The 26,876-nt window shown below is 39.9% G+C and overlaps 1 protein-coding gene and 1 long non-coding RNA gene across 4 annotated transcripts in view; one reads left to right on the top strand and one right to left on the bottom strand.

The window, feature by feature from the left end:
* Positions 1 to 26,876, bottom strand: part of LOC146820762 (uncharacterized) — a 132,667-nt gene that overhangs the window by 44,951 nt on the left and 60,840 nt on the right. The gene's annotated exons all lie outside the window — the stretch shown is intronic.
* The window catches only part of LOC146820763 (MFS-type transporter SLC18B1-like), a 709,940-nt gene that overhangs the window by 665,188 nt on the left and 17,876 nt on the right, over positions 1 to 26,876 (top strand). For both annotated transcript variants that reach the window (XM_085611552.1, XM_085611553.1), the window contains one exon: positions 8,489 to 8,538. In XM_085611552.1, coding sequence (XP_085467678.1) covers positions 8,489 to 8,538 — 50 coding nt within the window. The remainder of the gene's footprint in view (positions 1 to 8,488; positions 8,539 to 26,876) is intronic.

Here is a 26,876-nt window from a genome sequence, read left to right as displayed (position 1 = left end):
GCGAGAAAAGGGTCAGTTTTCGGTGGAAAAATGTGATGAGTCCATGTTGTGTTTTGGGCCCTTTCCTGTCGTGGGTATTTGGCCTGCCCACACAAGTGAGGTATCATTTTTATTGGCAGACTTCAAGGATTGCTGGTTGTGTGGATGTGTGTGGCTTCTCACTGATTCTAGAACTTTCCATCACAGAAATGTGAGAAAAATGTGGGTTTGTTTTTTTACAAAGTTTGATGTTTGCAAGGGATTCTGGGTAACAGAACCTAGCGAGAGCCACACAAGTCACCCCATCTTAGATTTCCCTAGGTGTCTAGTTTTTAAAAATGCATAGATTTGCTAGGTTTCCCTAGGTGCCAGCTAAGCTAAGTTTCAAAATCCACAGCTAGTCACATTGCAAAAAAGGGTCAGTTTTCACTGGAAAATGTTATGTGTCCACATTGCGTTTTGGGATGTTTCCTGTCACGGGCACTAGGCCTACCCACATAATTGAGGTACCATTTTTATCGGGAGACTTTATGGAATGCTGTGTGGGTGGAAGTTTGAGGATCCCCGTAGATACCAGAACTTTCCATCACAGAAATGTGTGAAAAATGTGTTTTTATTTTGTCAAAGTTTGAGGTTTGCAAGGGATTCTGGGTAACAGAACCTGGTGAGGTCCACACAAGTCAACCTATCCTGGAATCCCCTAGAAGTCTAGTTTTAAAAAATGCATAGGTTTGCTAGGTTTACTTGGGTGCCGGCAGAGCTAGGGTCCAAAATCCACAACTAGACATATTGCGAAAAAAGTGTCAGTTTTCACTGGAAAAATGTGATGTATCCATGTTGCTTTTTCGGCTGTTTCCTGTCACGGCAACTGGGCCTACCCACATAATTAAGGTACCATTTTTATCTGGATACTTTGGGGAATGCTGGTTGGCTGGAAGGTTGTGGCTCGCCTCATATTCCAGAAATTTCCATCACAGAAATGTGAGGATTTTTTTTTTCTTTTTACAAAGCTTGATGTTTGCAAGGGATTCAGGGTAACAGAACCTGGTGTGAGTCACACAAGTCCACCCATCCTGGATTCCCCTAGATGTCTAGTTTTTAAAAATGTATAGATCTGCTGGATTTCCTTAGGTGCTGGCAGAGCTACAGTCCAAAATCCACAGCTAGGCACAGTGCGATAAAAGGGTCAGTTTTCACTCGAAAAAATCTGATGTGTCAATATTGCATTTTGGGCCATTTCCTGTCACGGGCACCAGGCGTACCCACATAAATGAGGTACTATTTTTATGGGAAGACTTTAGGGAATGCTGGGTGGCTGGAGGTTTGTGGCTCTCTACAGATTCCGGAACTTTCCATCACAGAAATGTGAGGAAAACAGTTTGAGGTTTGCAAGGGATTCTGGGTAACAGAACCTAGAGAGAGTCACACAAGTCACCCTATCCTGGATTTCGCTGTGTCTCTAGTTTAAATTTTTTTATATGTTTTCTAGGTTTTCCTAGGTACCAGCTGAGCTAGGTTTATAAATTCACAGCTAGGCACATTGCTAAAAAAGGGTCAGTTTTCACTGGAAAAATTAGATGTGTCCACATTGTGGGTTGGGTCATTTCCTGTTGCAGGCACTAGTCCTACCCACACAAGTGTGGTACCATTTTTACTGGGAGAATTAGCAAAACACAGAATAGTAGAACAAGTGTTATTACCAATTGACTTTCTTTACATTTCTGCCTTCCAAATGTAAGACAATGTGTTAGAAAAGAAGTCATTTTGAAAAATGTCCTCTAATTCACATGCTTTATGGGTACCCACAATTTCGGAGATGTGCAAATAACCACTGCTTCTGAACTCTGTTTGTTCCCATCTTGGGAATATATAGGTTTCCTTGGTACCTATTTTTCATTCTTTATATTTTACCAAATGAATTGCTATACACCCAGCACACAATGAAAACCCATTGCAAGACGCAGCTTAGTTATTGACTCTGGGTGCCTCAAGCTCAGGGTTACCTTGCAAGGGTCAAACAAATGTAACAATATATTGCTTTCAAAACTCTGCTATACTTAGTAGAAGTTACAGGTAAAAATGTTGGCACAAATGTCTGTTTTAGCCAACTCAATTTCAATTGTTAGTTTCTATTGAGAAGCCTTGAAGGATTTACACAAGTGACACCTTGATGAATTCAGAGTTTTGACTACATTCCATAAACGTATAGCTCTCCAGGATCCATTATTGTTTTCACACCTATTTCTACAACTAACTGGAAGGAGGTTGAAAGCACAAAAAATAGGAAAAAATGGCTATGCCCCAGTAAAATGCCAAAACTGTGTAGAAGATTTTGTTTTTCTGACAAAAGTCTCCCTGTTCCTGAAATCTGGGTAGATGGTGATTTTAGCACCATAAACCTTTTGTTGATACTTTTTGCAGGGGAAAAAACAGATGCTTTCTTCTGCAGCACATTTTCCCTTTTCTTACTCCCCTTCAGAGGAATCCACAAACCCAATGTATCTTTAGAATCCTCAAGATGTTGGAAGAAAAGTATGCAAATTTGGTGTGGATACCTTATGTAGACAGAAAGTTACAGGGGCCTAAGCGGGAAGTACCCCAAATAGCCAACAACAGACTTACACGGGGGCCAGCAGTGAAGGGGTTAAAAAGACTTCAGATCTGTTTCCCTACCCACCGTAATGCAGGCTGGGAAACTGATCTGAATATTGCTCCCACCCACAGGGAGCAGCATTTTTAGCTGCTCCCTGTGGGCGAGCGGGAGCAATGTGGGCTCCCAGTGGATGCAGGGATCTGGCTGGGGCTGTGGGGCACTTAATGCTCCCCACACACCTCCAACAAAGATATGGTGGGTGCCTTGGGTGGGCACCAGGGCACCCACTCATTATTGGCTGGGTCTGGGAGATGGGATCCACGGGCCTGAAATTGGCCTGGGGAGGGGGGGGGAGTGCAGCACCCCTTGAGCAATAGGCCAGATGTTGACTGTGGGATCCCCAGTACCAAAATCAGTCTGGGGAGGGGTGGCGTATGACTCCCTCTCCCTTTCGTAATTGTCTAGGCCCTGGGGATTGGGTCCCCGTGGCCAATATTGGCCAGGGGAGGGGGGCTGGGTGCTCCCTCTCCATCTACAAAGGTGGAGGGTCCCTGGGGAGGGGATCTCCAGGACCAAATTAGCCTGAGGAGGTAAGCTGTTCCTCCCACTTTACAATATGGCTGGGCCGAAATCAGCCCGTGGAGGAATGTTGCATGCCCCTCCCCCTTTTACAATATGGCTGCGCCCAAGAGTTGGGGTTTCCAGGGCTGAAATAGGCCCAGGAAAGGGGACACATGCCCCCCCCCCCCACAAAATGTGCCGGACCCCAGGGGATGAGGTCCACAGGACCAAAATTGGCCAGAGTAGGAGGGCTGTGTACCCCCTTCCCAGATAGACTATCATTGGGGGGTTGGCCCCAGGGCCTGCCCGCAGGCCCCCACTGTGCAGGGCATGGGGTCGGTTGCCTAATGGGGTTGACTGAAAGACATTTAACCCCCCGCCGCGCATGGCCTTTGCCTAAAGGCCCAAGGCCATCTGCAGCATGGGGTTGGCTGCATGCGGGGGATTAACGTATTGTAATTAAATATTAATTTACATTTAAAAAAGTTAGGAAATAGCATTAAAAAACATAGAAATTCACTGAAACAAACAGATTACAGGGACATTATAGTTCGAAATAGAATAAAACAACATTAGAAATACACCAAAAAACCAAGGTTAGAGGGACTTTATAGTTAGGTTCAGATTTTGCACACACAAAGAGATTGAATATCAGCAGTTAGAGTTAGCTCAAGCAACTATAACTCATGCCCTAAGGTAACTATAATAACTCGCCATACACTGCTAATTACCCCACTTATTACATCACTCATGACATCTTCTATGATATCATTGATATCCCTGCAGCATTTGCTATATAGGTATTGATTAGTAATCTGTGCATGCAGAGGGCCCAAGTTATAGCTACCTTAGGGCATGAGTGTACTTTCTGAAAATGGCAGTTTACCAGATAGTTTACATCCCCATTTGTAATTGCCCTCAAATACTGAAGAATGCATGCGTGCACTGGCAGTATAGTGCTGCCAATATAGGCTTTCAGGCATGGGCAGAACAACACATATACTGCAAATTCAGTTTTTCAGTTCAAAACGTTCCTGAATTTGATTGTCTTTTTATAAGGTGTGTTGATCTCATTCATATTAATCCCATTTACTCATGCCTTAAATTACTGGCCCTTCTTAAAGCCTGGACTGGGTTTCAACTATAGCTCTTTCTTGGTAGTGACTTCACTCTTTACTAGAAAGTCCCTCATTGCAGGGGACTTCCTAAAAGTGATCTGCAGTCTTCTGGTCATACTCTCTCCTATTACTGGGTCATTCCTAATGAATTGCCAGTGTTTGGTCAGGGCTTTTCTCATATGCATGCGCTGTTGATGGTATGCAGTGATAAATCTAATCCCTTGTTCATCATTTTTACTACTATTCTTTTTAGCATTTCCCTAAAAGAGCTTCCTCCCTCCTACATTTGGATAGTCTAGATTTTGCTACATTCCCAGTATTTGCAGAATAGCCTCTAGCTTACAATCTTAGCATCAACTCTTGCTGTGTTACCTCAAAATTATACTGATTGCTGCAAATGCCTCTAGCAAGCATTAACTCACCATATGGGATGCTTTTCTTCAAAGCCACATGGTGAAAGCTCAAGGAATACAGTGTGCTGTTGCCAGCAATAGGTTTCCTATATAGTGTTATTGTTAACCTTGATTTCTGCACCACAATTCTCACAACAAAAATATCCAGTTCTGTACTACTCATCTGGCTAATAAATTTGAGGTTGAGGTCATTGGTATTAAACTTGTTCATGAAAAGGTTGACTGATACCTCATCATCCTTCCACAACTGGAACAGGTCGTCTATATATCTGAACCATAGCAAAATTCTTTCGGACCACTCACGCATTTCTAGTCCATTGGGTACCTGCTCCTCCCACAACCCATATGCAAATGAGCATAGTTGGGAGAGAAGCAGGTACCCATGCCAGTCCCTCTTTGCTGATGGAAAAGTTCCCCATTGAATAGGAAGATATTCCTTGAGAGGCACCAATCTATCATGTGTAAAAGCATCACTAATGTCATGTTATGTCTACAGAATTTAATCGGTCTCGCTCTGAGAAAGTGTTTAACTTCCCTCATACAATCTTCATGGTGTATACATGGGTAGTGCGAGGTTACATCAAGACTCAGCATCAACATGTCTTCCTCCCATACAACATTAAAAAATCTCTTCAGAAATTCCACTGTATCCTTACCGTATGAGATGAGATTAAAGAACAAGGATTTTAGAATATGATCTCTGTATATGGGCATATTCTGAAAGAGGCTATTAATGGCTTCTATGATAGGTCTTCCTGGAGGGAAGTATGTGGGTCCTCCCCCTGGCCACGCCTTGGCATCTCCAGGCACAGGTATCCCTGGGACTGCGATTCCCTTTACAACAGGAAGCAGGGTCCCGAGGAGCGGGAACTCGCAGCACTCATTATATATCGCTTGATGGGGGTATGCAGGCTCTTTCCCTTTACCTCACATTAGCGCCTCTAGGTGCTGGTCTCCCTGGGACTGTAAGTCCCTTACCAGCAGGGAGGAAGGTATCAGCACCCTGTGGAATGGTAGCCCGCAACGCGCTTTATAGATCTTGATGGGGTATGTAGGCTCCTCCACATACCCTCGTGTTGCCGCCTCCAGGCACGGGTCTCCCTGGGACTGAGAGTCCCTTAGTTGCAGGGCAGCAGCCTCGTTCTAGTTATTTTCTCTTTTTGTAGGAGGAAAATAAAAACTGAAGTTGTGAACAATTAAACTGCCATGTGAGAAATACATAGAGGAGAAAAAGAGGTTTTGTTCACTTTTGATAAACAGGGTGCTCTGTGGAAACTGAGGGAATAACTATTAATTGGAGAAGTATAATGTTTGTATTGCATACGAGGGGCATTTGTGAACTAGCACACGTTTATGCTGTGTAGGTCTACTTGCCTCTTAGGAAATAATTATCTGCTTAAATATGAAGCAAAAATTTGCTTTGTTAAGACAAGCAGGATTATTGTCTGGTTCAGCAGTGAGTACCTGAGCTGGAGCATTGTAGTGAGGTTGAAGAAATGGGGCAGCACATTAAGAGCTCTTTAGCACGAACTAACTCTGCCCAATCTAGCCTTTGTGAACTACTTTTAAAAAAACAAACACATGAGAAACTTTGCTGAGACTTTTTTGCTAGCTGGTCTTAAAACACGAAACGGCCACACCAAAGACTTTTTGTCAGGCTGAGGTGGTGCAGCTATACCTGGCTGCTTATAAAATGTGATAAAGACATTATAAATTAGTGAAGTTGTTTGTTTTGTTTGTTTTATAATTGTTGATATAGTTTGTTATAGTTGTTGTTGTAGTTTTCTAATATTATTAGATTGATTTTTTTGTAATAAAAAAGTTTCAAGGTACTACTGATTTGTTTGCTTAATAGTTGTTGTAGAGATGTAACGCATCAACAGGGGGAGACCAAGGGCAATGAAGGTCCAGCACACAAGCCCCAATATATGAACTATAAACTACGAGGTGTGCTGCTCCTAACAGTGGGATAGAAGTAGGGGGGAGTAGCTCCTATAAGGAGCAAGGGCCCTCACACACCCCAAAAAGTGTCATGCTTCATCATAAGGCATCCCCTCGTTGGGCTGATGCCGAAATGCTCAACGGGCCCTGCAGGGGGGCTCCTTGTCAGAGGTCTTTTTGTCTGTGGTCTTGGCCGTTGATGAAGAGGGTGTGTTCGGGATGTGTGGTGTAAATACAAGATGATTAGGGTGTGGGAAATGCGTGGATTAAAAATAACAATGGGAGCCCACTGAACCAACTTTAATTGGTGGGTTCCATGTCATGATTAAAAACAGTAGTACTTGAACGTAGAGATCCTACTAGTCTTGTCAAGTTTTTAAGTGAGGATAATGGTCGACATGTTTCATGCCATTGGATGTCAAAATGATTGTGGCATTTCTTCAGAACCTGATTTTTAATCCACGCATTCCCCACACCCTATTCACCTTGTATTTACACCACACATCCCACACACACACCCTTCAATGATGGCCAAGACCATGGACAAAAAGATCTTTAGCAAAGAGCCCCCCTGTGGGGCCCTTTGGGCATTGCAGCACCAGCCCAACGAGGAGCTGCCTTATGATGAAGCATGACACCTTTTGGGGTGTGTGAGGGCCCTTGCTCCTTACAGTCTTAATGTATCACAATTAAGAAAAAAAACAAATGTATTATCTAACACCGCATAGCTGCCTTCCCCTTCCCGGTACTTAACGGTCAGCTTTCAGTGTTCATTGTAATTTTGTAATTAGCTATCTCTGTTAAATATCATATTATTTAGTACTCTTTAATATTTTTCCTCACAGAACACTCCCATATTCAAATGAAAACATTAGATTGAACATATAGAATACATGCGGCATAGCCCAGATATTGAGGCCTGTCATGTAACCAATATACAGAAAACATCAAACAGAAAATAATATACAGAACACCTTACATACATCCAAGACAGGCCATACAAATGACACACACTGTGCTTTTACCAGCCCTTCACTTCATGATATGACATACACTACCAGCCATTAGAACATATTACTCAGATTTACTGACATGCGGCCAAGACAGCATAGATAAAAAAGTATCATGGCATGTAAAAGCACTTGCCACATCTCCGTTCATTAAGGAGTGTGACTATCTAATAAATTAGAAGTTGCACGCCTGCAAATTGAAAAGCACTCAGGTCTTTGCCTTTAAACATCATAATCCCAAACCACATACCTCGACCAATAAAACATATACTCCTTATCAAGAACAAGACCACATTATAATACAATAACCTATCATAATGCTGGGTCAGTAATAGAAACTCAGAATTGTGTTGAAGGTCACCTAACTGCCACAACAGATATGAGGCCATACAAGTTGCAGAATGTGCAATGTATAAATGTGAATGACATAACATATTGCAAGGACCTTTTATAGTAAATGGTGAAAAGCTGGATAACCCCGGAATAGCATTTATGCCTTGTGTAAGCAATCTGTTGCCTGACAATGTTTCATTCGTGTTTTTTTCGTCAAAAACAAGAGCACAAAAATTTAAAGGATGTGTTATTTTTAAATAAACTTGAGTGTCCAAATCATAAAAATCACATTTAATATATTAAATATCACATTTGCATAATTTGCCAGCACATTTTAATAGGCTATTTACCACAAAAGTCCATCAAATAGCGTTAAATGCTACACGTTGGTAATACCTGATTGTTAATGTATGACTGTATTTTCCATACACTTAAATGCAAACTGCTTAGCAGCTGTGTGTGCTTATGTGCGTTTCAGCCAACGTATATAAACCATATTTTTAGCATTTAGGTATAATAACTTGTGATGCTTTTTTAAAGGGTCTGTCAGCAGGAACATTCTACATCAGAGAAAGCCTGTTAAAGAAAAGGTGAGTCACTCGTTTTTAGGTTTTCATATATACATTACTGAATTTAGTTAAAAAAGGAGTGTTTTTCAAGTCTATAGCACAGTATAGTCAATAACTCCAGGTTGGTAGGAAATAGGTGTTTTTTCATGCCTTTTCAGAAATGCCTTTGCTTCCTTTCCTTATACAGATCATTTGTTTGTTATGTTGTGCATCTTTTTTGTGCTTAGTTTATAGATGATTTTTGCTCCTTGCATTCCTCTAACCTTGTCTCAGTTTGTGCTTGGTACGAACTCAACTCGATTATTTATTTATAAAAACACTTTTATAGCATGTATGTTTGCTCATTTAGATCCACATGTATCTTTCATAGTTAAAAATATATTGAAGTAATTTAATGCTCTCATGGAAGCCACCACAAGTTGATGATATTGTGCAACAGCATTAAAGAGTTGGGATTGGCTGACAACGTTTTGATATGAAGACATACACATAGACATTCCGATGGCTGTTAGCCACCCTTGAGTAAGAGTATTAATATGTGTTGTTTTTTTAAAAACATTTATAGTGCATGAGTGAAATGTCTGCTTATTTGTGTTGCTTATATGTTCCTTAATGGACAGGGGTTTGCCAGTGAAAGTCACAGATGCTGTCATTTGAGATGTCATCAGTGATGTCACTGACCATGTCATGAGTGATGTAATATGTGACGTCATCAGCAGTGCATTGCGGGGGCGCGAGTTATAGTTAGCTGAACTAACTATAACAGGGCAATTTCTAGGGTTTTGTACGAGGGAAATGTCCAACTAACTATAACGCCCCTGAAACCTTTGGTTTTTTCAGTGAATTTCTAAGGTTTTTTAAATGCCAATTCCTAACTATAACGCCCCTGAAACCTATGGTTTTTTCAGTGAATTTCAAAGGTTTTTTAAATGCTAATTCCTATCTATAACTTATCTCTGAAGATATCATGAAAAGCATTCTTTTTTAAAAGTAGGGTGCACATTAGTTTTGTGGAAAGCATCTTTGTGATTGGTTAAGAAAAAGCAGTTCCAACGTGGAGTACATATCAAAGGATAAAATTTGCTCAGATCAACCACACCTACTACTTGCATTTGAAAGGCACTGTTCGAACTTAAAACAATCGTCAACTTTTAACCTGCAGGTGTCGTTAAATATTCAAGAAAATGTTACAAAAAAATATCGATAAGTTTTAAAAAATTGATGAACTTTTAACCTGCACGTGTTGTAGAATGTTCTAGAAAGTGTGTTGATAGAATACGTTGCACTTCTGACTTCTATGTGCTGTTCAATATTAAAAAAACGGTTCATATGGAAAATTAAAAAGAAACCAATAGAGAAGATTTGAAACATAAAAGAATCAAGGAACTATTCTAATTTATTCTTTACATGTATTTATGTGTGCAGCAACAAAATTATAGACACAACAGCACTAGGAAGAGGAAGAAGCAGGGAGTGGGGGGAGGGGGGGAGATGGGCAGAATGGCACACATGCACAATTAAATACAACACACATATAGACTAACAATGGCAAAAATGAAACACACCAACAAGCAGCACAAGTCACACAACTCGCCAACATCACACCACTGAACGAGCATAGAAGTGAAAACCACGCTGCATTCATACAGGATGTGTACAAAGGCCAGTCGTTGGTATTGTGGGATGTCTGCGACCGTGGTCATCATGGATGAGATGCTCAGCATGTGGCACATGGTCGAGTTCACTGTGTGTTATGTTGCCAAACGGCTGCACCTCCCTCCCACGAGCCCCCTCACTTTTGTACGGTGCGCTGTTGTATCTTGTGCACTCGTACAGCACACCATTGTAATGCCTATTTGCGCATGTCCTGCTACATTCCAACTACAACATCACAGTGCCGTTTGGAGGGGGTGCATGCCAGTTTACAACATCAACTGCTGCGGCTCTTGTAGCAGGCCACACCAGAACACAGAGACACACTTACCGCACTTCCTGTACACGGACATGTCCGAGACACCTCGTTCCCCTTGCCGGATAGGCACACCCCTGCACTGACCTGTGAACCCCAGACCAGCACGCGCCAGTTGTGCATGCAGGAGGATGCGTGCGTAGCTACACATCCAGGCTCACTGCCAACGCTGAGGTGACAGCACACTGTGATGTTGCAGGGCTCGTGCCTATCATGCTAAGACAATGACCACAGGGACACACTTACTAAGATGTGGGTTTGGGGGGCATTGGCGTTCCTGGAGTTGTTGAGATGAGTCTTCTGGCCCTCATGGGTATCCCTGTATCATGCTCATTGACTCTATGGTACCTGTGGGTGTTCTGGTGTGGCTCTTGGCTGTGTTCCCTTTCATGGTGCAGGTAGTTGTCCTGCTTAAAACCAGCAGAAAGCAGGTGTAAAATCCCTGGTGCTAACGTGTCTTATCGCCGGAATTTGTTTCGCATTGCAATTGGTGTGAAAGTTGTGATGTGATTTTTTTCGTGTGCAGAACAATATACGAACTGAGCAGTGTATCTCATCAAGATCCAGCACCTGACGCACTATTCCCAATCAATATAAATACAATGAGATTTCTTAATAGATTTTGTGTGTACACTGTAACTGCAGCCAATACCTCAGTGCAATTCAATACAGGATTTTAGTATTTAGAATAAATCGGAAAGGTGCACCTCCTGTCTTTTTGCACGGGAACGGCTACTCTCCATTTCATTATCAGCACTTTAACGGAAGTAAAGTTGAGATAAATCTAACACACTATTCAGAAGTTGGTGCAAACTGCAGATATCACCAGTATTCCAGCGATAAGTCCCCCAAAATTTAACACCATGGTGGACTCCATCAAATAACAGTAATAAGAACAAGAAAGAGTCACACAGCTGTTAAGAGAACAACCAAAAACGTTATTAATTTTTCTTTCAAACTATATTTTTTATAATAATAAATATATAAACGAAAAACTATTTTCAAACTTTATTTTTTTATTAACATATATATGAACAATAAACTAATAAACAAAATGTAACAACAATAATAAAAAACAACAAGGCGGAACACTACTGTGGGGACAATGGATGTCGACGACAGACCTGGAAAATAGGAAAGATTGTTAAAAAAAAACAGCATGGTATTCTCAACAAAATACCACAAGAAACAAATCACAGATATATAAAATGCATACAGCTAACAAAATGTTATAAGTTTAACTTACAAAAACTGTAAATGTTGCCGCTTTAAAATATTTACCGAATCTGAAGAAAAGGTTTTGCAGAAGGCACCACACAAACAACGTTTTTCTTCAGTGGTGAGGACATTTTTTACTTTTTCCAAGGAGAAAACAAAGACCAATGCCACCTTCGTCACTCGCAAGATTTGCCAAAGAGTTCTGTTACGAGGAGATCCTAACAAAAAATACTCGTGCGGCACAGCAAGTATGATGAAACACCTAAGGACCCTTCATCCAAACAATCTTGCACGAGAAGAGTGCAAACAGATGAGAAACACTCCTGTTCTGTATCTGTAAAAAAGAATCACAAATAAATGTATATTAATAACTTTCAAATTTATACTATTCCATTACTGTACAAGCACATTTTATATAAAAACTGACTATGAAACTATAGCCCTGAACCACAAGTGTGACGATCATTAAAACACTACATGCATAGTGCACACTACTTTGAAGCAGTTCATGCCCTAAAGCCTACCTCACTAAAAGACTACATGCTAACTGACTAAATGATTACAGTACTATAAGGAGACACACTTGGTGACTCACAGGGTGTTTGCTAGAAGAGTATGAATACTAACTAGGGAATAGAAGGTGTGAAACACAACTGTGTAGGTGATTAGAGGACTGCATCCATACTGCATAGGCATTTAAAGCAGTCCATGTGCTAAGGCCTGGCTCACTGCATGACTACCTGGGTACTGACTGAATGATTATCGTACAGCAAGGAGAGTGCCTAGGTGAATTTATAAGTGCTAGGCTTTTCGCACAGGGAATAGATTAGTACTTGGTACTGAATGGGTCAATACAGGAGTGCAAAGGCAGTGACAAGTGCTGGACTGTATGGATACTGACTAGGAAATTGAAAGTGTGAAAGACAAGTGTCTAGGTGGTTAGAAGACTGCATGCATAGTGCATAGGGGTTTGAAGCAGTCCATGTGCTAAGGCCTGGCTCAGTGTATGAATACTTAGGCACTGACTGAATGATTAGAGTACTGCAAAGATAGTATCTTGGTGAATTTATAAGTGTTTGGGTTTTAGCACAGTGAATGGATTAGTACATGGTGCTGAATGGGTCACTAGAGGACTGCAAAGAGAGTCACAGGGTATTTCCTGGAACTGTATGGATACTGGCTAGGGAATTGAAGGTGTGAAAGACAATTGTGTAGGTGGTTAGAGGACTGCATACATAGAGGATAAGGGTTTGAAGCAGTCCATATACTGAGGCCTGGGTCACTGGATGAGTACTTGGGTACTGACTGAATGATTAGAGTACTGCAAGGAGAGTGCCTGGGTGAATTTATTAGGGTTTGGCGCTGTGAATGGATTAGTACATGATGCTGAATGGGTCACTAGAGGAGTGCAACGGCAGTGACAGGGTGTTTGCTGCAAGTGAACGGATACTGACTGGGGAATTGAAGGTGTGAAAGACAAGTGTGTAGGTGGTTAGAGGACTGCATGCATAGTGGATATGGGTTTGACGTAGTCCATGTGCTAAGACCTGGCTCAGTGCATGAATACTTAGGCAGTGACTGAATCATTAGAGTACTGGAAAGAGAGTGTCTAGGTGAATTTATAAGTGTTTGAGTTTTGGCACAGTCAATGGATTAGTACATGCTGTTGAATGGGTCTCTAGAGGACTGCAAAGGAAGTGACAGGATGTTTCCTGGAAGTGTATGGATACTGACTAGGGAATTGAAGGTGTAAAAGACAAGTGTATAGTATGTCAGAACACTTTTATTTGAAGCAATCTATTTGGTACTTAGAAACTGACTAAATAATCAGACTACTTCTAGGACAATGCTTAGGTAAAACTTTAAAATGTTCAGTTCTGCCACAGTGAACAGAAGTACATGGTACTGCACCTTAGTGTCAAACCCTGACTCATTTTATCAATGCATAAGCAAAGACTGTCTTCTAATGCTACTAAAACTTGACAACATGACAGGTTTTAAAACAGTTATCTGTCAGCAAATACACAATGTTACCAAATGCTTCTCTCACAATCCTTACCCAAATGCACACAAACTCACAGTGTGATTTTAGACAAGCAACACTATCCTAGGAGTTTACCAAAACTCATTCACTAGTCTGGAAGAGTTAATGGTACTGCACACAATCTACATATTTAAGTACAGCACATCAGTGTCTAAGCATGACTCATTTAATCAACATATAAGCAAAGACTGGATTCTAATGCTACTAAAACTTCTCAACATGACAGATTTTAAAACAGTTATCTGTCAGCAATTACATGATGTTACCAAATGATTCTCTCACAGTGATCCCAAATACACACTAACTAACAGTGTGATTCTAGACAAGCACCACTATCCCTATGAGCTTACCAAAACTCATTCACTACAGTGCAAGTGGTAAGGGAACTGCACACAATCTACATATTTCACAACTGCAATTTACTGTCAATGCCTGACTCATATAATGAAAGCATAAGCCATAACTGTCTTCTAATGCTACTAAAACTTGACAACATGACATGTTTTACAACACTTATCTGTCAGCAAATACACGATGTTACCAAACACTTCTCTCGCAGTGGTTACCAAATACACACAGACTCACAGTGTGATTCTAGACAAACAACACTATCCCTAGCAGCTTACCAAAACTCGTTCACTACAGTGGAAGTGGTAAGGGAACTGCACACAATCTACATATTTCATGACTGCACTTTAGTGTCAATGCCTGACTCATTTAATCAACGCATAAGCAATGACTGGCTTCTAATGCTACTAACACTTGACAACATGACAAGTTTTAAAACAGTTGTCTGTCAGCAAATACACAATGTTACCAAACGCTTCTTTCACAGTGGTTCCCAAATGCACAAAGACTTACAGTGTGATTCTAGACAAGCACCAGTATCCCTAGGAGTTTACCAAAACTCATTCACTACACTGGAAGTGATAAGGGAACTGCACACAATCTACATATTTCACGACTGCACTTTAGTGTCAATGCCTGACTCATTTAATCAACACATAAGCAAAGACTGGCTTCTAATGCTACTAAAACTTGACAACATGACAGGTTTTAAAACAGTTTTCTCTCAGCAAATACACGATGTTACCAAACGCTTCTCTCACACTGGTTCCCAAATGCACAAAGACTCACAGTGTGATTCTAGAGAAGCACCAGTATTCCTAGGAGTTTACCAAAACTCATTCACTACACTGGAAGTGAAAAGGGAACTGCACACAATCTACATATTTCACGACTGCACTTTAGTGTCAATGCCTGACTCATTTAATCAACACATAAGCAAAGACTGGCTTCTAATGCTACTAAAACTTGACAACATGACAGGTTTTAAAACAGTTATCTGTCAGCAAATACACGATGTTACCAAATGCTTCTCTCACAATCCTTACCCAAATGCACACAGACTCACTGTGTGATTTTAGACAAGCAACACTATCCTAGGAGTTTACCAAAACTCATTCACTAGTCTGGAAGAGTTAATGGTACTGCACACAATCTACATATTTAAGTACAGCACATCAGTGTCAAAGCATGACTCATTTAATCAACATATAAGCAAAGACTGGATTCTACTGCTACTAAAACTTGACAACATGACAGGTTTTAAAACAGTTATCTGTCAGCAAATACATGATGTTACCAAATGATTCTCTCACACTGATCCCAAATACACACTAACTCACAGTGTGATTCTAGACAAGCACCACTATCCCTATGAGCTTACCAAAACTCATTCACTACAGTGCAAGTGGTAAGGGAACTGCACACAATCTACATATTTCACGACTGCAATTTACTGTCAATGCCTCACTCATTTAATGAAAGCATAAGCCATAACTGTCTTCTAATGCTACTAAAACTTGACAACCTGACTGGTTTTAAAACACTTATCTGTCAGCAAATACATGATATTACGAAATGCTTCTCTCACAGTGATTCCCAAATGCACACAGACTCACTGTGTGATTCTAGACAAACAACACTATCCCTTGCACTATATCAAAACACATTTCTTCATCTAGAAGTAGTACTACATTTTAGTATAGAAACATAACATAACTCATTTCACGAATTCATAAACAATGACTGGTTTCTAATTCTACCAAAATATAAAAACTGCACAGTTATCTGTCTACAAACACATGAAAAACACAAATGCCAATCACAGAATGGTTTCTACATGCACACACATTGTAGAGTAAAAAAGTAATCCCTACACTTTAGCAGGAAAAATACATTAGTCTGATTAAAATCAAAATAGTCCACATACATCCCCTCACAATTAAATAACTCATCTTTCAAGTTCTTTTGTAGATTAAGGAGTATATCAATCACTCACCATATTTTCTTTTACAGAATCTCTGCACTGTGCACCTCTCAGTAAAAGCAAAGAATGGAAAAGTTTCCCTTTCATTTTCCACACATATACATGTAAACATTAAATCACAATCCTTCGCACATAAACTCAAAAGCAAACACACATTTCTATTGGTTAAAAATGTAAACCCTTTCCAACTGAAATACATTTCAACCCTTCCCCCAATCTGCCTTCTGCCTGTTACCATAGAAACAGGTCATGGAACACTGCACTGAGCTCACAGGTCACAAGTTCAGCACACAATGTTCCTACACAAGACAGGAAGTGTGCTTGACTTTTCAACATATCAGCTTATCATATATAATGTTCCTTACAATCTGTTTTTGTTAACCAATAACAATCATACCTTTAAAAAACAAAAATATACACCCTACCTTTCAGTGTAGAAAGTTGTTATACAACCAATGATTTCTTGTAGTTTTTCAAAAAACGTTGCCGTGGATCTGCGCACCCACCGCGAGAGAATCCGTGCATCTAACGCGATAGGATGCGCGCACCGTGCGCGCATTTCGCCGCTTCTGGGACCCCCTAAGCAGATCTAGAGGGTCAGAGTATTTCCACTCTGCCCCCTTTATATCTTTTACACACTTATTCCCCTTCCATCTTCAGCCTCGCTTCTACCGAGGCAGAAAATGGCCGCCATGAGTTACTGGTTTCGAATGTAGAGAGACGCTCGACAGCCAATTAGCATTCAGCGCGCGATCGGGAGGGTGCGCGCTCCGTTCGGGGAGGGTGCGCTTACGGTGCGGGTACGGTCCGCGGATCCTCCGCGGCCATAGATATCACTAACTTTTTTACCTTAATTTTCTCAGGAACTACTGAACAGATTCACACCAAATATGCAAAAGGCACGAGTCCGAACTGAGGACTACCTCTTTGCCAAATTTGGTGTCTTTCCGTTCAGCGGTTCGGGCTGTAGCTGCGACAACAGATCCTATGGGAAATTGCATGGGGAAAACGCATTTTGGGACCCCCCTTTTTTCTCGGCCCCCGCTTCACGGATCACCGCAAAACTTTCAGGGTCGGAGCGGAGCTGGCCAAAAGTTTGGAGAATTTCGCGAAGATTCGTCAATCGGCGCCAAAGATATTCCCAATAGAATGTTGCGGATTTCCTATGGAAAATAGGTCCTAACTCTAACTATCTACTGGCGACCGCCAGTAGATAATATATATATATATATATATATATATATATATATATATATATTACCTACTGGCGGTCGCCAGTAGGTAGTTATAGTTAGGACCACGTTTCCATAGGAAATCCGCAACATTCTATTTTGAATAACTTTGGCGCCGGTCGACGAATCCTTGCGAATTTTTCAAAATAGGTGGGGCGCTGCGCTCCGCTCCTACCCTGAAAGTCTCGGGGGGATTCGTCAAGCGGGGGCTGAGATAAAAGGGGGGTCCCAAAACGCGTTTTTCCCATGCATTTTTCCATAGGACCTTTAGACACAGCTACAGCCCGAACGGCTGAACAGAATTACTTGAAATTTGGCAGAGAGGTAGTCCTCAGGTCAAGGAAGTGCCTTTTGTAGGTTTGGTGTAAATCTGTTCAGTAGATTCTGAGAAAATAGCCTTTAAATCAATATATATATCTGAGCCAGCTTACGGTGCGCTTACGGTGCGCTTACCGTATGCGTACGGTGGCGTGCGCGAGCGCGATTCTGATTGGCTGTTAGATCTTAGTAAACATTCGAATCGGTCGAAACCAGGAAGCGGCGGCCGCCATTTCGTGTGTTTCACTCAGAAAAAAAAGGGTGATATCTTGAAAAGGGGGCAAGGGAGAGAGTTACAGACCCCCTAACATTTGTAAGGGGGTCAAAGAAGGACAGAAAAGTACAAAGAAAACATTTATTGATTTAAAAAAAAATCACGGGGTACGCGTACGGTAAGCTCAACGTACGCGTACGGTAGAAAAAAAATTAAAAAAAAGAAATGAAATGCAGATTTAAGAGTTTAGATATTAGGGGGCTCTAAAAAGAGCCGTTGTGTTTATGAAGTGATTTGATTTTTTAGTGGTACCTACAAGTAAGTACCGATGCAGAGTCTAAGGTTCAAGAGGAAGACTCTGTTCCCTTCATCATTGAAGTGCACACCATCTCCTCTATAAATGTCTTGCATGTCGTAACGCAAGTTGTTGTGGTAAATGGAACCCATACCATAGTCACGGAGGAAAGCAGAAACAGATTTGTTGACGTGCTTTCTTGCTTTGTCAATCTGCGGACAGAAATGATTGGACCAGTTCCATTTTTGCCTTTGGCATATGTTAGAAAACACAAAGGCAGTTTTAGGGAAAAGTGAAAACAGTTGTGCAAAGGTGTCCTTCATAAGCATTTCCAGACCTACCCCAGTCAAAGTGCCAAGGTCATTGCCACCACAGTGCACTATTATGAGGTCAGGGTGTTGGATTTGCATGAAGGATTTCACCAATGGCATCAATTGGTGCCACTTTAACCCTCTCTGACCAATCCATTTAATGTCTACATTTGGCAAAGCAAGGTCTCTCACCATATCTGTTTTCTCTGCATACTTTTCACTCCAGAAGACATAGCTGTGCCCTACAATCCACACTGTGAACATCTTCAAAGGAGAACTGGATGCACTCAGGAGGTGTAATTCAGTAGAATGGTAAAAAGAAATGAAAGACAGTTTGGAAATGGAGGCATACATATTTTTTTTATAAAAAAAAAATGATTGGCTGTTTCATACCATTCTAGAATAAAAACTAGGCTGTATGTGTAAATTAATAGAAGCATGTTTTGTATTGGTACAGAAAAATGTGTTACCAAAGAACAGTACTATGGATTTGCTGTTAGGTTTGAAAAGTCAAGCACTCTTGCTCTGTGGAATTGAAACATTGTTTGGTGAACTTCTGACCTAACTCCACACAGCAGTGTTCCATGAGCTGTTGCTATGGTAGCAGGCAGAAGTCAAGTTGGGGGAAGGGTACTAGGCAGAAGTCAAGTTGGGGGAAGGGTACTTTTGGAAAAGGGTTGGTTTTCAACCAATAGAAATGTGTGATTACATTTGAAAAAAAGGGGGAAGCACTGAGATTTGAAATTAACATGTATATGTGTGGAAAAAGAGAGGGAAAGTTTGCCATTATCTGGTTCTGCTGAGAGGAGAGAGGTGTAAAGAACAGAGATCCTGGCTCTGATAATCTGCTGTTTGAGTGCCACATTTCTTTCACAGCTAACTAATTTTAAAGGTGAGTTTAGAGTTTGAGAGGGGATGTATATGGTAAATTAAGAAATGAATAATAGAAATGGAATTCCTTTTGTTGAAGTTGTGTTTATCATTTTCTGTTTTGGGAGAAATTTAAATGTGAGGAACATGTAAAATAATATGGACTATGTTTTCACGATAAATTAAGGTGTACTGGTAAAAATAAGGAATACTTTAAGGGTTTGAGGTTGCACTCAGTAATGCAAATACATACAGCATCAGTAAGGCTGGTTGCCCTTGCTGGAGTGTAGGCAGTCACCCAGGTTACAAATGGTGCTGGTTTGAAAAAGCAGTTTGGACATGTGCTGTTTTCAGAATCTGAAAAGTGGATTCAAGATGTGTCAGTCTGTAAAAGTGTTTATCACTTGCCAAAAAAAAGAAAAGTAAGTGTGCTTTTAAATTGGCAAAGAAATTTCGTTTTGTGACTAATATGAAAACATGACTCTGTGTGCAAAGAGGAATTACAGGCAGAGATGTATTGCGTATTGCTCTGGTGATTTCACAGTTGCATTAGATGGAAAGGGTGAGCCATTTTTTTTGTGTAGAAGCAGACTCTTAGCACACACCCAGCTGCTTATTCTCTGGAATCATGCACAGTATTCACAACCGAGTGGGGTTTGAGGTTTCAGTCAGTAATGCAAATACATTCAGCATCAGTAAGGCTGGTTGCCCTTGCTGGAGTGTAGTCAGTCACCCAGGTTACACATGGTGCTGGTCTGAAAAAGCAGTTTGGACATGTGCTTTTTTAAGAATCTAAAAAGTGGATTCAAAATGTGTCAGTCTGTAAAAGTGTTTATCACTTGCCAAAAAAAAGAGTAGTAAGTGTGCTTTCAAATTGGCAAAGAAATTTCGTTTTGTGACTAATGTGAAAACATGACTCTTTGTGCAAAGAGGAATTACAGGCAGAGATTTATTGCGTATTGCTCTGGTGATTTTACAGTTGCACTAGTAGGAAAGGGGGAACTATTTTTTTTATGCAGAAGCAGACTCTTAGCACACAGCCAGCTGCTTATCCTGTGGAATCATGCACAGTATTCATAACTGAGTGGGGTTTGAGGTTTCAGTCAGTAATGCAAATACATACAGCATCAGTAAGGCTGGTTGCCCTTGCTGGAGTGTAGGCAGTCACCCAGGTTACAAATGGTGCTGGTTTGAAAAAGCAGTTTGGACATGTGCTGTTTTCAGAATCTGAAAAGTGGATTCAAGATGTGTCAGTCTGTAAAAGTGTTTATCACTTGCCAAAAAAAAGAAAAGTAAGTGTGCTTTTAAATTGGCAAAGAAATTTCGTTTTGTGACTAATATGAAAACATGACTCTGTGTGCAAAGAGGAATTACAGGCAGAGATTTATTGCGTATTGCTCTGGTGATTTCACAGTTGCATTAGATGGAAAGGGTGAGCCATTTCTTTTGTGTAGAAGCAGACTCTTAGCACACACCCAGCTGCTTATTCTCTGGAATCATGCACAGTATTCACAACCGAGTGGGGTTTGAGGTTTCAGTCAGTAATGCAAATACATTCAGCATCACTAAGGCTGGTTGCCCTTGCTGGAGTGTAGTGAGTCACCCAGGTTACACATGGTGCTGGTCTGAAAAAGCAGTTTGGACATGTGCTTTTTTAAAAATCTGAAAAGTGGATTCAAAATGTGTCAGTCTGTAAAAGTGTTTATCACTTGCCAAAAAAAAGAAAAGTAAGTGTGCTTTCAAATTGGCAAAGAAATTTCGTTTTGTGACTAATGTGAAAACATGACTCTGTGTGCAAAGAGGAATTACAGGCAGAGATTTATTGCGTATTGCTCTGGAGATTTCACATTTGCATTAGATGGAAAGGGTGAGCCATTTTTTTTGTGTAGAAGCAGACTTTTAGCACACACCCAGCTGCTTATCCTCTGGAATCATGCACAGTATTCACAACCGAGTGGGGTTTGAGGTTTCAGTCAGTAATGCAAATACATTCAGCATCACTAAGGCTGGTTGCCCTTGCTGGAGTGTAGTCAGTCACCCAGGTTACACATGGTGCTGGTCTGAAAAAGCAGTTTGGACATGTGCTTTTTTAAGAATCTAAAAAGTGGATTCAAAATGTGTCAGTCTGTAAAAGTGTTTATCACTTGCCAAAAAAAAGAGTAGTAAGTGTGCTTTCAAATTGGCAAAGAAATTTCGTTTTGTGACTAATATGAAAACATGACTCTGTTTGCAAAGAGGAATTACAGGCAGAGATTTATTGCGTATTGCTCTGGTGATTTCACAGTTGCATTAGATGGAAAGGGTGAGCCATTTTTTTTGTGTAGAAGCAGACTCTTAGCACACACCCAGCTGCTTATCCTCTGGAATCATGCACAGTATTCACAACCGAGTGGGGTTTGAGGTTTCAGTCAGTAATGCAAATACATTCAGCATCACTAAGGCTGGTTGCCCTTGCTGGAGTGTAGTCAGTCACCCAGGTTACACATGGTGCTGGTCTGAAAAAGCAGTTTGGACATGTGCTTTTTTAAGAATCTAAAAAGTGGATTCAAAATGTGTCAGTCTGTAAAAGTGTTTATCACTTGCCAAAAAAAAGAGTAGTAAGTGTGCTTTCAAATTGGCAAAGAAATTTCGTTTTGTGACTAATATGAAAACATGACTCTGTGTGCAAAGAGGAATTACAGGCAGAGATTTATTGCGTATTGCTCTGGTGATTTTACAGTTGCACTAGTAGGAAAGGGGGAACTATTTGTTTTATGCAGAAGCAGACTCTTAGCACACAGCCAGCTGCTTATCCTGTGGAATCATGCACAGTATTCATAACTGAGTGGGGTTTGAGGTTGCACTTAATAATGCAAATAAAAACATGTAAAATAATATGGACTATGTTTTCACCATAAATTAAAATGTAGTAATATATTTAAATATAAAAAATGATTTTTTTTTTAGTTTTTTTTAGGTATTGCTGAAGAGCAGTGAACACAATTTAAGATGCCTACAAAATCCAGAGTAACGAAAGACCACAAAAAAAAACTATATTTGAAGACAACTGGAGGACCTAAGTTAGTTGGAGATGCTCATGTTGGGAAAAAGAGTAAGTCTTCTGGTAAGCAGACAAAAGATTTTTTAAAGAACATATTCAAAAAAAGGAAAAATGTACAAAATGTCTGTACTGGAAAGAATGTTAACAAAAGAAAAGAACAGGAAAAAAATTGAGAATTTAGTTAATGCAAATATACCTTCTGCAATAACAAAGATTAACTTAAACAGAAAAACAGCGTTGAAAGAGATACGTAGAAAAATGTTTCAGAGAAGAGTTATGTCCAATTTGATAAAGGATGTGAAGAAATATAAGCAAAAGGCAAAATTTTACAAGAGAAAAAAAGAAATTGAAGCCATTGCAGCAAAGGCATTAGAATTAAAAAGGAAACTATTCATTTTAATTTTGAATAGGATGCGTACATTAGATAAAATGGTTAATGTACTGAAATCACAAAGCAAAAGGAAAAGAGTAGTGAACAGAACAAACTTTTGTAAAGTGTTTTTAGGAAAATGGATGCATAGTTCAAGTAGTGAACCTTTTTTTAATGAAGAGAGCTATTTTCAAAGTAATAGTTTGCTGCATGCAGTTGACACCAGAGGTCGTGCTTACGAAGTGAAAAATGGTTGCATAATGGAGAAGGAGATAATGGTTCCAAGAGATGAGGTACAAGTGATGGCGGATGAGGCTATGGGGAGACGTCCTAAAGCCCCAGTGTACACTTGGAATTGTAGTAGTATTTGCACTGTGCGTCAGGAATCTATTGATAAATTTCGTGAGTTTCTAAGAGAATATAGTAAAAAAAAGTGTAAAACAGAAGATTAAGGTGCTTCAAAGTCTAGATCCATGCAGAGTGAGAGAGAATACTGGTTTGCAGGGTCATTCTCTGGCTTGTCTATCTAGAAAAGTGTGTAATAGTGTTTTCCATCATTTTAGGATGCTGGCTGTTCATCATACTGAAATGAGAAAGTTTGTGAGACGGTTGTATTTTGCTAAAAGTCCAGCAATAAAGTTAGATGAATTGAATAGGGCTCTGTTCCGTGGATCGGTATCAGATGTAGAGAAGGTTGTTGATGAAATTCAGTTTTGTTACTTTGGTCCTGAACAAAACAGTGCAGAAAAGGACACAGTAAATGAGGAAGAAGTGGAAGAGAATGTAGAACCCTCTGTAAGTAAGACATTTAATGATCACATAACAAAATTTGCAATAATCTCTAATGAAAGACCAAATATTACTTGTATTTGTTGCCGCAGAACTCATTATAGAAAACAAACTAGGAATGTTGATCTCTACAGAAAGAGTGAAAATGAAGATAATTATAAGTGGAAGGATTTTGCCTCATATATATTTCTTGAAAATTGTTTTGAATTGGGTGAAGATCAGCGTATTTGTAAATACTGTTACAACAAGTTAGAGGAAAATAGAATGCCGACCAGAGCTGTACATAATAATTTAGAATTGGATGCTATTCCTGCTGAACTTTCTGAATTAAATACATATGAGTCTATACTCATTCAATGTGTTCATCCGTTCCAGACCATAGTACGTATGGAGCCCAAAACTGGTAAATTACCTCCTTCAGATTTACTGAGAGGTTTAAAAGGTAGAGTGGTGTATTTGCCCTTGGATTTGAAAAAAAATATGGAAACTATTGATGCGGATACTTTGGAAACTGAACCATTAATTATTCTGGTTAATGGTGTACCTACAAAGAATAAGAAGATTTGGCAGGAGCTGGTAGATGTACGGAAAGTACAAAGAGCAAATTTGTATTTGAAAAGGAATAACAAATGGTATGAATCAATTTATATAGAAGAAGAAGAAGAAGAAGATTTACAAGAAGACACAGAAACACCAACTGGACAAATTGAAAAAGTGGACAAGTCAAAGGAAGAAGAAATTTATGAACATTTTAGCATACATCCACTTCATTCAAAAGAAGTTATGGGAGACAATATTGATCTGTTTCAGATGAAGAAAGCAAAAGGAACTCCCGTGAGTGTATGGGAGGAGAGCTTGGAAGCTCGATGTTTTCCCCAGCTGTTTCCTAAAGGAAAAGGAGGACGATACGATGAACGTCCAGAACAGATTCCAGCTTCTGAGTATCGGACTACAAGACTATATGCTGAAGATCCCAGATTTCGGCAAAGTATTCCTTATTTGTTCCATCTTTTATTTGAAAGCGACTTGTCTGCACTGTCTTATGCAGTAAATCACATTTTAAAAAGTGGAGTACATTTACAAAATGTGTCTGCTAAGGATTTTATGGAGAAAGTGCAGCACCGAGATGATCATTTGGAAACACAACTGATCAATCTGATGGCTTGTCAGCGTGGGACAAATGAATATTGGTACCGACGCCATGGTGAATTAAAATGCATGTTACGGAATTTAGGAACACCAACATGGTTCCTTACCCTAAGCTGTGCTGAGTACGCTTGGGATGATCTTATGGATTTTCTACGAGAGGCAAATTCAAACATTAAAAACATCGAATACAAGACAGCAGGAGAACTGTGCTCATTGGATCCGGTTAATGTTTGCAGATATTTCAATCATAGATTTGAGGCTATGATGTCCTTCATCTGCAATAAAAAAAAATCCACCTCTAGGAGAAGTAGTGGATTTCTTTTGGAGAAAAGAGTACCAGGCAAGAGGTGCTCCTCATATTCATATGCTGTTGTGGATCAAGGATGCCCCAAAGTTTGGAACAGATGCAGATGAAGCAGTGTTATCTTACATTGAAGAATATGCAACATGTGCTATACCAAAAAGCACAGAAGAGAAAAAGTTAAAGGAGCAAGTTTTACGTTTCCAAAGTCATCGGTGTGGAAAATACTGTCGACGGAAATACAAGAGCAAAGATAAATACTACACTAAATGTCGATTTGGATTTCCTAGACCTGTTCTTTCAAATGAAAGAGTAAACAGTTTTATGTCATCTGTGAGACATACTATCACAAGAAAATCACCTAAGAATACCTACAACCTTAAAAGAAAAGAAGAATCAAAAAATATAAATGACTACAACCCAGTCATTTTATCCATGTGGAATGCTAACATGGATATACAGTATGTAGCTGACAATTCCATTGCTGTTGCTCGATATGTAACGTCTTACATTACTAAATCTGAAAAAACTGAATTGAAGGAAATGTGGGAAGAGATTTCTCACGAGAAGACTGTCAGTAAGAAGCTGTACAGTTTCAGTTTAAAGATGTTATCGCATCGAGAAATTGGATCCTACGAATGTTCAGATAGGTTATCTTCTGCAAGTCTCTACTCGAAATCAAGAAGAATAATTTGGGCAAGTTTAGGCCTTGCAGCAATGAGAAATCGGGTACTGAAATCTGTTGGAGAAATCGAATATTTGGCCGAGAATGACCCAGAAAGTACAGATATTTTGAAATCAAACATGTTGGACACATATTATCCCAAGAGAAGTCATCATCTGGAGAACATGTGTCTCTATGAAGTGCTGCAGAACTACATTTATTCACGGAAAGCCGCAGAAGACATCAACAATGGAAAATATAAAGTCATTGGTGAGGAAGGATGTTTGGTGAAGCAAACAAAAGGAAGTTTGATAAATCACAGGAAGCTGAGTTGCGACACTACTGACAAAAAGGAATTTTACTACTTGGCTCTTTTACAGCTGTTTAAACCATGGCGTACAGAGGATGAACTACTGGGAGAATTTCAAAGCTATGAAGATTCTTTTAATGCTTGCAAAGACAGCATACAATGCAGTACATTCTCAACTTATCTGCAAATGTTAAATGAAGAAATTGAACAGGAAACTACAATTGCAGCAGACGTAGCTAGAGACAGTTCTCAGGACAGCCAAAGTTCAGGAACACTCAGTCAAGATCCCCTAGGACAACCAATCGTTGAAAATGAAGCATCAATAGCCATGAATGAAGTGGAAACGGCTATGAATCAAGCTCAAGAAGAATTTATAGACTTACCAAATTTGGAAAGACAACTGAATGAAGAGCAGCAACAAATTTATGAAGAGATCAGAAACAAAATTGATCACGGATTACTACATGAAAAAAAAGAGTGCTCATGCACATCATTTCAACCAATCAGGATGTATGTAAGTGGACAAGCTGGAACTGGAAAAAGTTTCTTAATAAAAGTCATCAGAAGCTACCTACAGCAAAAAACGGATTCTACTTTGTCTTGTGTGGTTACTGCTCCAACTGGGTTAGCAGCCTATAACATAAAAGGAATCACCTTACATCGTTTGCTAATGTTACCAGTGGAGCATGAGAACAAAATACAATACAACAAGCTAACTGGAGAAGCATGCTTGGAAGTTTCAAGAGTATTGAAGAAGATGCAAGTTCTCATTATTGATGAGGTGAGCATGGTATCAAACTTAATGCTTGCCTTTGTGCATTTAAGAATGCAGCAAATTCTAAGGACAGACTATGACGTGTTATTTGGTGGAAAACATGTCATAGTTTTTGGGGATCTTCTACAGCTTACTCCAGTTAAAGGACAACCAGTGTT

The sequence above is a fragment of the Triturus cristatus genome, chromosome 6 (assembly GCF_964204655.1).
Source record: "Triturus cristatus chromosome 6, aTriCri1.1, whole genome shotgun sequence".
In the NCBI taxonomy this organism is placed as follows: domain Eukaryota; kingdom Metazoa; phylum Chordata; class Amphibia; order Caudata; family Salamandridae; genus Triturus; species Triturus cristatus.
This window is presented reverse-complemented; position numbering and strand designations above follow the sequence as displayed.